Raw genomic sequence first — 15,703 nt, forward strand, 5'->3', positions numbered from 1 at the left:
AGTTGTAATGCTGGTGGTTTTCATGTAAAACTGCTGGCGAAATAAATCAACAAACTAATGCGTTTCAGCACGAATAACAAAATTATATCTGTTTGAATCATTTTTGGTGATAATAAGACTGCATTTGAATCAGGAATGTAATTTTATCAATGTGTTAGGAAAGGATACATCCACTTATTCAGCTTGCATTCAATCTCAACTTTGCTTCGTTTTTAACTACATATCTGCATTTTGTATTTACCGCTACATTGACCAATCACATTCTTCATCTTGACCAGTAACGCCAACTGTCGCGTCATATCCGGGGCCAAAATAATATCATTTAAGCAATGAACAGTGGTTTTAATGTTGTTATTGTCGATATGGCAGCAAGATGTTTGGTGAGCAAATGGCATGGGAACCCTAACCCTAACGGGTTCCCATGCTACATTTGGGCGCTATACATCTTGCTGCCATATCGACAATAACAACATTAAAACCACTGTTCAATACTTATATTTACATTGTCTTATCATTTCCGTCAACTTTGAAAAAAAATGAACCAACAAAAAAAAATCCCGCCTTTGTTAATGTCACATGACCCACTGGGTGTTATAGCCTGAGGACTATTCGCCCCCCATTTACCTTTTATGACTACGAGTAGCTGCGTGCTAAGATGACCCATTCATTTACAGTATGATGTTTTTTGCATACTAGATTGGCGACACACTCGGTGTCCGTAAAACTTAAAAAATAATTCCTTAATTCAGTATTCCGCCGTCTGCGGCTACACAAAGTAGCTAATGTATCGACCATTGACCTTATGATTATTTGGAAGAGGAAATTTAAAGTGTTTGATATACATGTATATCTGGCCCCTGTATAGACTTTGTCGTCCTAAATGACTCGGGCTTATTTATCTAGTGATAGCGGTAAAGGTGTGTGTGTAGTATTGAGTAAACTGGAAATGCATGTTCGAAAGTTTTGTTTTTTTTTTCCAGCTTTTTAATTTTAAATTCTAAGAGCGGCATGATGTTTTGAGCTATATTAATGGAAATATTAAAGAGGTTCCATTGCGTTGCGGTGTACGGGGAAAAGTAATTCATATCTATACGAGTCTTTGATTGATTATGTCGCTGATACATTTACTTAACTATAAGGTATAGATGTAGATTGATAATGAAGGCCAATACAGAATTTTGATTATCTTCAATCTCATCTACCTCGTATTTAATTAACAAGCAGAAAAGCAATAAAAAGAAAAGAAAAACTGAGCTATTAATGACAGGACAAGTGTTTTCTTATCTTTCTGGTCACTGTCGCCCTTACTATAGATACACACGTAAAGGTGGTGCAGAGATCGTGTGAACCGCCAGTAAGAGTAGTAGATATCATAGAATCGTCGCCTTGTCCGGGAACGTCGCAGATTGCACGACCACCTGACATGTTTTTCATTCTCTTCATCGTAACCGTCTGTGCCAGTGTAGAAGGTATTTCATTTATTGCGATATGTGCAAGTACATATATATTCATATGCCTACATTTCTGTCAGCGTTTTCTTTAATGTTTTTTTAATCAATACAGATCATTAACATTTATATCAGCAGCAGAAATGACGAGCCGATTTATTTTACATTGACTGTGGTCTTTCTCCTATTAGCCTTTTCGTTACATTGTGTGTTATTGCAAGTAAGGGATTGCAAACACCACAAAGTTAAATAATTCAAAGTATCCCATCTGAAACTATAAACTGACGAAGCGGCTCACGTTCACGTGCACGTTGTTTTATACTTCCAGCTAAGGCGCCATGGTACCAGCGATATGAAGAGTTCTTTACGGAGGTTTTGCCTAACAATGCCACCCTGAATGCCCTATGGCAGGAACATGTGGCATCGTACCAACGAAAGGTAGAGCTCGGACACAGGGCAAAGATTGCCTGTTAACGACACACTTTTATCATTGCTACAGATTCATCTAGAAGCTCTCGTGGTTAACACCAGTTAAAAACACAAGTCAGGTGACATTTAAATTGTTCAATTGTCTGGACGTCACATTTGTAACCACGTAACCCAATGCCATCATTGATACATACCTTATTTTGGATTTAGACCTTCTATCAGCACATTTTGGTCTTTAATGGACGCTGATTACGTTCATGTTTGAATCAAACATTAAGGAAAATTTTAAAATGCCATTTCGCTGAAATATTATGTCGCAGATACAGTGTCATGACATCCCTACTGACGTCCGGAGGGACTGGTTATATGGACGTCCAACAGGGTTTTAAAATACCATTTTAATGCCTTTGGTGTATCACAGTATTGAGTCTATAACCTCTCCATAAGGTCAAACTCGAAGGTCAAAGGCAGGATAATATCAAGGAGATATTGAGAAGAAAGTCTTACTGTGCTTTAAATTTTAGCTCTTTTACACGCCCCTCCAATGCTCATTATAGGTTGGTTGTTGTGTCAGAGCGTGCCAGTCTTTAGGTGTAATATTGTTCTTTGTGTGTCATATACGGTTAGACTTGTGAGACCACTGCGAGCTAAAAGTCAGAATGGTAATGAAAAAAAAGACAATTACAACTGACGCTATCAGACAACATCTTGCAATGATTTTCATAGAAAACAGACATTTGGATATTCGGAAGCAATGATATAAAGGAAACACAGATACACAAGTTAGTTGTTAGAGTCAGACTGGAAGCTAATTCCAAATTTCGGAATCCAATACCTCATCCAAGATCAAAAAATAATTTATCTTGACTGAGCGCTCACATTGTATATTGAAGAGATATCTATAGTAATACACTTCCTTCCCATGATAGCGTGTACAGCGATACATTGGATTTTAATGGGTCTTGGAGGACTGTAGATAAAGCATGCCTGCGATTGTTGACAAATTACCACGCGATTGAGAGCGGTAATCTTGAGCAGAATGAAGATATGTTATATTTGATTGCAGGAAAGAGAGATCAGTTTCCCGATCCCACACTTTGACTGTCACATAAATCAAGCGCACAGTGGAAATACAGCCACTTCCGGTGAGTTGTGAAAGAAAATGAACTATATTTGTAAAAAAAAAAAAAAAAAAAGACAGAGAGAGAGAGAGAAAAAGATTAGCAAAAAAAAAAAAGGCAAAAAAGGAAAGAAAACAAGATGAGAGGCGAGAAAAGAGATGAAAAAAACCAATTGAGAAAAAGAAGTTCGTATGCTAGTTTATTCATATTTTATTGAGATGCATTAATTATAACAAAAGAATTAGACAGCAACTTAAACTTCTACATTTGTACGGAAAGCGATGTTGAGTTGTATTTTACTGTGAGAGTCTATGGTCAGTGTCCAACACAGCATACAACATGTATATAATATATATAACTAAGCACGTGTAAATACATTTTGTTTTCATGTTTCCAGTTCATGCCCTACATCCGGGCGACATCAAAGTGGTGGCGGCTATGGGCGATTCTTTAACTGTGAGTAATTTAACCATTTAACCTTCGGGATTTTAATGTCGTCTTCTGTTCATTCTGATGATAATACCCCATTGATTTCATTGTTAATGTATTTAGAAATTGGGAGAATATATGTAAAGAAACTCCATATTTTAACGGGTACACAATTAATTCGCTTCATGAAATCAGTATAGTTAAACCTGTCATCTCCAATAAATAGTTCCACAAGTTTTATGGAATTATACATGTAGTTGACGAAAACTGTTTTAGTCTGAGCCTTCAATTGTCTTTGGTACAAAACTTACAATTCATTACAAAACTTGATACATTTACCTGGCAATTCTCTATTCATCCCAGGCCGGTAATGGTATCCTAGCAACCAATGTGATCGGTGACCTACTGGAATATAGAGGTCATTCGTGGAGGTGAGTTCTGAATAACACTTGTGTTATATGATTCATCCACAGTGCTTCTTATAACCACAAAGTCTTGTTAAAGATTCGTTCTCAGATAGCGGAAACGTCTTCGAAAATATACATACATACGGAAGATAACACTTATTTTCGTTTCTTCGCGTGAATACTGTTGGTTTTAAATAGAGTTTCCCCGGTATTTTGTATAGTGAAAGAGTCTAGATATTTTCAAATCTAAAATTTTATCGTTAAAAAATCTTACAACGTTTAATGCGGCAACTTGATATTTCTTTATTGGTAACCAAGTTATGGTTTTTGCTTTAGTATCGGCGGGGACGGCGTACTGGAAGAGGTCCTCACCTTTCCAAGTAAGTACATGTAGCAGATATCAGAGCCTTCCATGCAAAGCTTTATCAGGTAAAATCTAATGCTCACATTTCCAAATAAGTCGAAGACACCGAAAACTCAGATAAAACACCAGGAAAGTACTGACTTTTATCAAGAAAAAACTATTTCTATGTTAAATGTACGCAAAATAAGGACAGTACATTAAAAATAAAACCTTGTCAAAACTATGGAACAAATGTTACGTTCTCCAAATAAGAGCTACGTACAGTATGGTTGTGACAACAAACTGCCGGACAAAATGTACATTTACGAGCCATAAACTTGCCAAGAATCCTATTACATATCCTCTAGTCTTTTATCTACCTACATATAACAAAATCCTGGGTTTCAAGCTTTTTCGGCAGTAGTCGATATCTATCACAGTAATCTTGACAACAAACTCCTGACTATTTAAAATGTGTGCCATATCAACACCAAACAGTAACGTTTTATTTAAGGATTAACATCAATTATTTTTTCTGTTATACAGTCATAACAGAAAAAACTGGAGTGTACTCTAAATAAACCGCGAAGCGGTTTATGAAGAGAGTACACTCCAGTTTTTTCTGTTATGACTGTATAACAGAAAAAATAATTAATGTTAATTCTTATAATTTAATTTCGTCTTATACACACCAAGATATTTCACTTTCTTTGGCGAACTCTTTTCTGTGATAAATTATTACGCAACGTCATCAGCCAATCAAAAATGACGTTACATTTCGCAACGTCAAAAATTTTGTTATGGAGGTATAACAAAATTATTTCAGCCAATGAAAATGCGTGTTTCATACAAAATTAAATTATATCTATCTCCGCCAAACAAGGACGTTTTACATTATGTATGTCTTTCAAACGCTTGGCTACAAAATTAATTACATATACGCTTTTACCTTGTAGATATTCTAAGGAAGTTTGGTGGGTATCTGTACGGTTACTCTGAGGGGATAGCCAAGAGAAACCTGACAGGGGCTAATCTGAACGTCGCTAAACCTGGAGATGTCGCCGCGTACGTACTTGTATGTTATAAACATCGCTAACCACGGATATGTCGCCGCGTACGTATAATATAAACATCGCTATCCTGAAGATGTCGCCGCGTACGTACATGTACATGTATAGCATAAACTTCGCTAATCCTGGGGGCGCTGTGACAGAGCGGTTAAGGTGTCCCGACAATTGATCACTTGCCCTCCAACTCTGGGTTGCATGGTCGAAAACCACATGGAGCAATTCCTTGGTACTGACCGTAGGCCTAGCCCTGCGTCTGTGGTCCGTGGTCCCTCCGTCCCTCCGTCTCTCCGTCAGTAAACAATTCTTGTTATCACTACTTCTCAGAAAGTACTGAAGGAATCTTTCTCAAATTTCGTATGTAGGTTTCCCTTGGTGCCTAGTTATGCATATTGTATTTTGAGAGCAATCAGAAAACAACATAGCCGACAAGCAGCCATCTTGGATTTTGACAATTGAAGTTTGTTATTGCTATTTCTAAGAAAGTACTGAAGGGATCTTTCTCAAATTTCATATGTAGTTTGCCCTTGGTGCATAGTTATGCATATTGCATTTTGAGACCAATCGGAAAACAACATGGCCGACAGGCAGCCATCTTGGATTTGGACAATTGAAGTTTGTTTTCGCTATTTCTCAGGAAGTACTGAAGGGATCTTTCTCAAATTTCATATGTAGGTTGCCCTTGGTCCCTCATATTGCATTTTGGGACCAGTCTGTCCTGAAAACAACCTGGCAAACAAACAGCCATTATCGCTAAATCTTTAAAATAAAATTTCTTATATAGCTAGGATTCCCTTGTTTGAAAACTACTGGAGGGATGTTTCTCAATTTGCACAGATTAGTAAAATGAAGAGAAAAGTAGAGAGAAGATCAATCTGACATAGAACCTATAAAGATCATTCAATGGTGGGCGCCAAGATCCCTCTGGTTTCTTGGGATACTCCAGCTTTCCTCCACCTCCAAAACCAGACTCGTCCTTAAATGACCCTGGCTGTTAATAGGACGTTAAACAAAATAAACCAATTAAAATCTAATTCTGGAGATGTCGCCGCGAACGTATATTTTAAACACGCCCACACTTGTATGTCAAAATATGATACGTTTTTAACTGACGTCTTGTCGGTTAATAACCGGTGTAGTTGTATAACTATGTGGCGATCCCCAAGGTGATCAAGGGTTGATTCTCCAATTGGACGTGAAAACGTACGTGTTTTGTCTACGGGTACTACGATTTCCTCCCATACTAAGACTTCCCGCACGCTTCCATTCAGGCCAGTGCTTACATGTAGTGTACTAGTAATTGGAAATCTAAATTTATAAAATAAATAAATCTTATAAGTCTATACGTAGAAGAGGCTGCCGATATATATATATATCTTTTTTATTTGCCAAACATGTGTATCATTTGCAATATGAATTTAGTTTAGAGACATACTGTATTATATGCCGTACTGTGTTTTAGGAATATGCCAGAACAAGCTCATCTATTGGTGGCCAGGATGACGAACAATCCAAATGTACGCATGAATGATGACTGGAAGGTGGTGACTCTATTTATCGGTGGAAACGACCTGTGTGACTACTGCTCAAATTCGGTAACCTTCTTCTTCCTGTCAGAGACGATTAGTGTATCTGGACTTAGTGGGCACATATGTCAAACGTTAGAAATGAATGAATTAACAAAAAGTAAAAAAAATTGTATATACTATATATGTGACAATCGGTGCACCACGATAAAGCAATTATAAACAGGATATGTTCGAATCTATCCCCGGGTTATCTATAGGCCAGCCTATGTGTTGGACGGTGTACTGGATTCATGCCGTGAGAATCAAGAGGGAGAAGGGTAGAGTGTTGTTAATGTGGAAAGTACAGATCAGCCTCTGAATACATTTTTCCTGTTGATTTCTAATTTTAAGGCTGTTGAATGTGTCGTCAGAAATATGTCGTTCAGTATTTGACCAATCGGAGCAGTTCGTTTAATCTGATAACATGTTAATGAAGCTAAGAAGGTGAAATATGACGTGCTATCGTTTTATACGTGGTTGTAATGATAGCAACTGTATACTTACATGTGAACTAAAAAATATTTGACAACATTGATAAAAACGAAAACAAACTGTCTATATATGTTATACTCTAGCTGTTAGATATATACTGTATAAATACTCTCTTACAGCACCAATACAGTCCAGATAACTATGTAAATTATATCCGGGTATATACTGTATAAATACTCTCTTACAGCACCAATACAGTCCAGATAACTATGTCAATTACATCCGGGTATATACTGTATAAATACTCTCTTACAGCACCAATACAGTCCGGATTACTATGTCAATTACATCCGGGTATATACTGTATAAATACTCTCTTACAGCACCAATACAGTCCAGATAACTATGTCAATTACATCCGGGTATATACTGTATAAATACTCTCTTACAGCACCAATACAGTCCGGATAACTATGTCAATTACATCCGGGTATATACTGTATAAATACTCTCTTACAGCACCAATACAGTCCGGATAACTATGTCAATTACATCCGGGTATATACTGTATAAATACTCTCTTACAGCACCAATACAGTCCGGATAACTATGTCAATTACATCCGGGTATATACTGTATAAATACTCTCTTACAGCACCAATACAGTCCGGATAACTATGTCAATTACATCCGGGTATATACTGTATAAATACTCTCTTACAGCACCAATACAGTCCAGATAACTATGTCAATTACATCCGGGTATATACTGTATAAATACTCTCTTACAGCACCAATACAGTCCGGATAACTATGTCAATTACATCCGGGTATATACTGTATAAATACTCTCTTACAGCACCAATACAGTCCGGATAACTATGTCAATTACATCCGGGTATATACTGTATAAATACTCTCTTACAGCACCAATACAGTCCAGATAACTATGTCAATTACATCCGGGTATATACTGTATAAATACTCTCTTACAGCACCAATACAGTCCAGATAACTATGTCAATTACATCCGGGTATATACTGTATAAATACTCTCTTACAGCACCAATACAGTCCGGATAACTATGTCAATTACATCCGGGTATATACTGTATAAATACTCTCTTACAGCACCAATACAGTCCGGATAACTATGTCAATTACATCCGGGTATATACTGTATAAATACTCTCTTACAGCACCAATACAGTCCGGATAACTATGTCAATTACATCCGGGTATATACTGTATAAATACTCTCTTACAGCACCAATACAGTCCGGATAACTATGTCAATTACATCCGGGTATATACTGTATAAATACTCTCTTACAGCACCAATACAGTCCAGATAACTATGTCAATTACATCCGGGTATATACTGTATAAATACTCTCTTACAGCACCAATACAGTCCGGATAACTATGTCAATTACATCCGGGTATATACTGTATAAATACTCTCTTACAGCACCAATACAGTCCGGATAACTATGTCAATTACATCCGGGTATATACTGTATAAATACTCTCTTACAGCACCAATACAGTCCAGATAACTATGTCAATTACATCCGGGTATATACTGTATAAATACTCTCTTACAGCACCAATACAGTCCAGATAACTATGTCAATTACATCCGGGTATATACTGTATAAATACTCTCTTACAGCACCAATACAGTCCGGATAACTATGTCAATTACATCCGGGTATATACTGTATAAATACTCTCTTACAGCACCAATACAGTCCAGATAACTATGTCAATTACATCCGGGTATATACTGTATAAATACTCTCTTACAGCACCAATACAGTCCAGATAACTATGTCAATTACATCCGGGTATATACTGTATAAATACTCTCTTACAGCACCAATACAGTCCGGATAACTATGTCAATTACATCCGGGTATATACTGTATAAATACTCTCTTACAGCACCAATACAGTCCGGATAACTATGTCAATTACATCCGGGTATATACTGTATAAATACTCTCTTACAGCACCAATACAGTCCGGATAACTATGTCAATTACATCCGGGTATATACTGTATAAATACTCTCTTACAGCACCAATACAGTCCGGATAACTATGTCAATTACATCCGGGTATATACTGTATAAATACTCTCTTACAGCACCAATACAGTCCGGATAACTATGTCAATTACATCCGGGTATATACTGTATAAATACTCTCTTACAGCACCAATACAGTCCGGATAACTATGTCAATTACATCCGGGTATATACTGTATAAATACTCTCTTACAGCACCAATACAGTCCGGATAACTATGTCAATTACATCCGGGTATATACTGTATAAATACTCTCTTACAGCACCAATACAGTCCGGATAACTATGTCAATTACATCCGGGTATATACTGTATAAATACTCTCTTACAGCACCAATACAGTCCGGATAACTATGTCAATTACATCCGGGTATATACTGTATAAATACTCTCTTACAGCACCAATACAGTCCGGATAACTATGTCAATTACATCCGGGTATATACTGTATAAATACTCTCTTACAGCACCAATACAGTCCAGATAACTATGTCAATTACATCCGGGTATATACTGTATAAATACTCTCTTACAGCACCAATACAGTCCGGATAACTATGTCAATTACATCCGGGTATATACTGTATAAATACTCTCTTACAGCACCAATACAGTCCGGATAACTATGTCAATTACATCCGGGTATATACTGTATAAATACTCTCTTACAGCACCAATACAGTCCAGATAACTATGTCAATTACATCCGGGTATATACTGTATAAATACTCTCTTACAGCACCAATACAGTCCGGATAACTATGTCAATTACATCCGGGTATATACTGTATAAATACTCTCTTACAGCACCAATACAGTCCGGATAACTATGTCAATTACATCCGGGTATATACTGTATAAATACTCTCTTACAGCACCAATACAGTCCGGATAACTATGTCAATTACATCCGGGTATATACTGTATAAATACTCTCTTACAGCACCAATACAGTCCGGATAACTATGTCAATTACATCCGGGTATATACTGTATAAATACTCTCTTACAGCACCAATACAGTCCAGATAACTATGTCAATTACATCCGGGTATATACTGTATAAATACTCTCTTACAGCACCAATACAGTCCAGATAACTATGTCAATTACATCCGGGTATATACTGTATAAATACTCTCTTACAGCACCAATACAGTCCAGATAACTATGTCAATTACATCCGGGTATATACTGTATAAATACTCTCTTACAGCACCAATACAGTCCAGATAACTATGTCAATTACATCCGGGTATATACTGTATAAATACTCTCTTACAGCACCAATACAGTCCAGATAACTATGTCAATTACATCCGGGTATATACTGTATAAATACTCTCTTACAGCACCAATACAGTCCAGATAACTATGTCAATTACATCCGGGTATATACTGTATAAATACTCTCTTACAGCACCAATACAGTCCGGATAACTATGTCAATTACATCCGGGTATATACTGTATAAATACTCTCTTACAGCACCAATACAGTCCGGATAACTATGTCAATTACATCCGGGTATATACTGTATAAATACTCTCTTACAGCACCAATACAGTCCGGATAACTATGTCAATTACATCCGGGTATATACTGTATAAATACTCTCTTACAGCACCAATACAGTCCGGATAACTATGTCAATTACATCCGGGTATATACTGTATAAATACTCTCTTACAGCACCAATACAGTCCGGATAACTATGTCAATTACATCCGGGTATATACTGTATAAATACTCTCTTACAGCACCAATACAGTCCGGATAACTATGTCAATTACATCCGGGTATATACTGTATAAATACTCTCTTACAGCACCAATACAGTCCGGATAACTATGTCAATTACATCCGGGTATATACTGTATAAATACTCTCTTACAGCACCAATACAGTCCGGATAACTATGTCAATTACATCCGGGTATATACTGTATAAATACTCTCTTACAGCACCAATACAGTCCGGATAACTATGTCAATTACATCCGGGTATATACTGTATAAATACTCTCTTACAGCACCAATACAGTCCGGATAACTATGTCAATTACATCCGGGTATATACTGTATAAATACTCTCTTACAGCACCAATACAGTCCGGATAACTATGTCAATTACATCCGGGTATATACTGTATAAATACTCTCTTACAGCACCAATACAGTCCGGATAACTATGTCAATTACATCCGGGTATATACTGTATAAATACTCTCTTACAGCACCAATACAGTCCGGATAACTATGTCAATTACATCCGGGTATATACTGTATAAATACTCTCTTACAGCACCAATACAGTCCAGATAACTATGTAAATTATATCCGGGAGTCACTTGACATCCTGAAGGCTAATCTTCCAAAGACATTTGTCAACCTCGTCAGTATATTTGACATAGCCCCGATTGCGTCTATGGAGAAAGGATTCATCTGTAGTGTAGTTCACACGTGAGTATGGTCACATATACTGGATTTACAAGATGCTTGATTCGCTCAAGTTAAAGATTTCTAGGAGTAAAACGGTGATGTCAGACATTAATGTAAATATCTCAATAAATAACCAAGCAAATCAATACAATAAAATAATAAAAACATCAATATATTCTAGGGAACCATTATAAAATACTATCATAATGATAAAGTGTAATGATACCAGGCGTCGCAGAAGGTTTAGAGCCTGCTGCGTCTGCTACACAATATACAAAACATAATCTTAAGTATAATACATACTCTAAACGTGGAAATTTACGCGAGGGGGAAATTTACGCTAATTACATGGAGTCCTTTTGATCGCGAACATTTCTCCCCACGCGTATTATTTTAATATCAATTTGCGTAATCTCGAACTACAAACAAAAGTGGATCGATCGCGAATATTACCCCAACGCGTATAGTTTACGTATCTAAATCGCGAAATTAAGCCCCCGCGAAAATAACCACGTTTACGGTATACCAAGTAATGTCTGTTATTTCAGACCCAAGAAATCATAAAGGGCAGTCTTCATATCTTTTTGTCATCCGTGGCCTCCGTGCCTGTTTTACAGATTTGTTTGTGAGTGTGGACAAAACACCGCCAATGGCCCAATGTTGAGGCAGGTTACGCATGCGTACCAGAAGGGAGTTGAAGATCTTGTCAACAGCGGTCGTTATGATACCCGTGATGATTTTACTGTTGTTGTCCAGCCTTTTTATAAACACACAGAACCACCACAACTGGTGAGTCGAAGTATTACAAATAACGAGGAAACATGACAAATACAATGATGAGTATCAAAGAAAACATTGATTCCTGTATCCCGCAATGAACCTGTTTAGTAAGACAAAATTGTTGGTTTTTTTTCTAATTTTTTCTTGTGTGATGTTTGAGGAGGTAAGGTAGGTTAGTTAGTTATTTTGTTATTTTTGTAAGGATCATGACTTTTTACAGTGTTTCTATAGGAATCCAAGATAATATTTGTCGAGAAGCAGGAAACTTCTGTTACCATCGCATCTATAGCAGTCTTTGAATTTTTGCCTATGAGATTTATTTCGAGCCGCCGTAAAATACTCTAAGCGAACTATTGTAATAGCTTGTACATTATGGCGCGGGAAGGATGTCATGAGTAAATATTTTTGCCTAGGCAGAAATCGAATTTTGCCTAGGCAAAAATAAAATAAAACATTGTGCCTAGGCAAAATTCGATTTTTGCCTTGGAAAAAATAATTTTGCCTAGGCAAAATTAGATTTCTGCTTAGGCAAAAATCTATTTCTGTCTAGGCAAAGTTCGATTATTGCCTAGTTCGATTATTGCCTAGTTCGATTATTGCCTAGGCAATAATCGAAACATATAATCGAAACAAAGTTATTTTTGCCTAGGCAGAAACAATTTTGCTTGGGCAAAAATCGAATATTACCTAGGCAGAAATATTTTGCCTAAGCAATATTCGATTTTTGCCTAGGCAGAAATAATTTTGCCTAGGCAAAAATATTTAATTATGACATCCTTCCCGCGCCATAGAACATTGGTATGTAAGACATGAGGCTTCGCGTATGACATCTACATGTTTAACTTTATTGCTTCAGGACGCTGTGGATTAGAACGTTTAGCGTCATTATATATCTAGAATGTGTTTTTCTATTTTAGGACTCGACGGGTAAGATTGACATGTCCTACTTCAGTCCCGATTGTTTCCATTTTAACCACAAAGGACACTTCGCCTCCGCCATCTCCCTCTGGAATAACATGGTATGTCACTTACCTAAAGGTTCTATTTTAGACGATATACATATGTATCTCTGGCATAGTAACTATTACCGATTGATAACGGGTATTTGCTGTTATGTGTGGTTTTATATACTTCCACATATTGATACATAACGCTATTACCATCCTCGAAAAAATTGAAGCTTGAAGTCTTAGCGTTCTCCTTTGACGTAGATACATGAAAATATTAAATTGCAGCCTAAGCAATTCGATCGTGCTCCTCTTTCATAATTTTATAGTTGGCATACGGTCTTGTATTGGCAACATACGGTCTTATAAGCGATCATCATAACGAAGCCGTTATTTCTTTAATATTCTTATTTTCATATGTTGGTTATATATCCAGATGGAAGTAGTAATGTTATATTGTCTGATGATAAAGTAATATATTTAGTCCACAAATTCTTGGATCTTGTTGATGCATGGGGATACTGTATATACCATATGTACCATATATTGTGTATCTGTATTATACTTTGTTTTTTGAAAAATGGCCGTTGTATGTTGATTACATGTAGCAAACAATCCTGTTATATTACTTCTGTTACTTACAACAGTTGGAATCCCCCGCCGTGAAACAACAGGAATGGTACCTCAACCAGCCCTTCCATTGTCCCGCTATTCAGGTACGTAAATGTACCACGTGATAGTCATGTGGTTTTCGAAAGTCGACTGAACTAGTTTGATCAATCTAAAATAGCAAATCTATAGAAATCAATCATTTGAGATTAATAGTAGTCTTTGTCTAATGTTAGGTACATATAATTCGCGACCTGCATAAAATATTACTTTGATAAAAACAGTTTCGAATATTTTGCTTTCTAATGAACCTTTTAATATCTGCCGACATGTTATCTGTCTCCTCCTTGTCAAAATTGTTCCTGATTAACTCCTCAGTTTTAAATGATGATAAGCGATTCTTATTTTTGTTAATAGCAGTGCTATTTTCGATGTTTAGCTTAATCCCGGGCAAGAGAAGCGGGAGTATCATTCATTTTGTAGAGTAGCCTTTCTGATTAAAAAAAATAATTTCACTTACAGAGCATGCAATTCTCTATTTCAGACGTATAATCCATCCGGGTTCTTCACTACTTATAGAAACTGATTTTAAGACTTTCGATAAAATAAATATCCATCTAACTTACAAATTGTTTTTGTTGATTTTTTTTCAACGATTATAAAATACGACTGGGGTACAATATGGTACAAATGGCTTGAATATCGTAGACAGTTGTACAGTTAGATTTACCACAAACGGATAAGTGTACACTTAGACATACAACAAACACACACGGATAGTCATGTGGTTAGACGTACAACACACACGGACAGTTGTGTAGTTAGACATACAACACACGGATAGTTGTGTAGTTAGACATACAACACACACGGACAGTTGTGTAGTTAGACATACAACACACACGGACAGTTGTGTAGTTAGATATACAACACACGGACAGTTGTGTAGTTAGACATACAACACACACGGACAGTTGTGTAGTTAGACATACAACACACACGGACAGTTGTGTAGTTAGACATACAACACACACGGACAGTTGTGTAGTTAGACATACAACACACACGGACAGTTGTGTAGTTAGACATACAACACACACGGACAGTTGTGTAGTTAGACATACAACACACACGGACAGTTGTGTAATTAAATATACAACACACACGGACAGTTGTGTAGTTAGACATACAACACACACAGACAGTTGTGTAGTTAAGACATACAACACACACAGACAGTTGTGTAGTTAGACATACAACACACACGGATAGTTGTGTAGTTAGACATACAACACACACGGACAGTTGTGTAGTTAGACATACAACACACGGACAGTTGTGTAGTTAGATATACAACACACAGACAGTTGTGTAGTTAGACATACAACACACACGGACAGTTGTGTAGTTAGACATACAACACACACGGACAGTTGTGTAGTTAGACATACAACACACACGGACAGTTGTGTAGTTAGACATACAACACACACGGACAGTTGTGTAATTAAATATACAACACAAGGACAGTTGTGTAGTTAGACATACAACACACACGGACAGTTGTGTAGTTAGACATACAACACACACG

At 36.8% G+C, this 15,703-nt stretch overlaps 1 protein-coding gene across 1 annotated transcript; it reads left to right on the top strand.

The window, feature by feature from the left end:
* The first annotated feature begins 1,347 nt into the window (after positions 1-1,347).
* On the top strand, positions 1,348-14,741 carry LOC117344383 (phospholipase B1, membrane-associated-like). Its single transcript, XM_033907129.1, has 13 exons — positions 1,348-1,469; positions 1,777-1,886; positions 2,944-3,022; positions 3,396-3,454; positions 3,791-3,858; positions 4,171-4,214; positions 5,134-5,242; positions 6,707-6,839; positions 11,640-11,797; positions 12,394-12,565; positions 13,474-13,575; positions 14,151-14,219; positions 14,657-14,741. The coding sequence occupies exons 1-13, from the start codon at positions 1,424-1,426 to the stop codon at positions 14,696-14,698; spliced, it is 1,191 nt and encodes a 396-aa protein (XP_033763020.1). The 5' UTR covers positions 1,348-1,423; the 3' UTR covers positions 14,699-14,741.
* The last annotated feature ends 962 nt before the right edge of the window (positions 14,742-15,703 follow it).

Source organism: Pecten maximus, chromosome 15, assembly GCF_902652985.1.
Source record: "Pecten maximus chromosome 15, xPecMax1.1, whole genome shotgun sequence".
Classification (NCBI taxonomy): domain Eukaryota; kingdom Metazoa; phylum Mollusca; class Bivalvia; order Pectinida; family Pectinidae; genus Pecten; species Pecten maximus.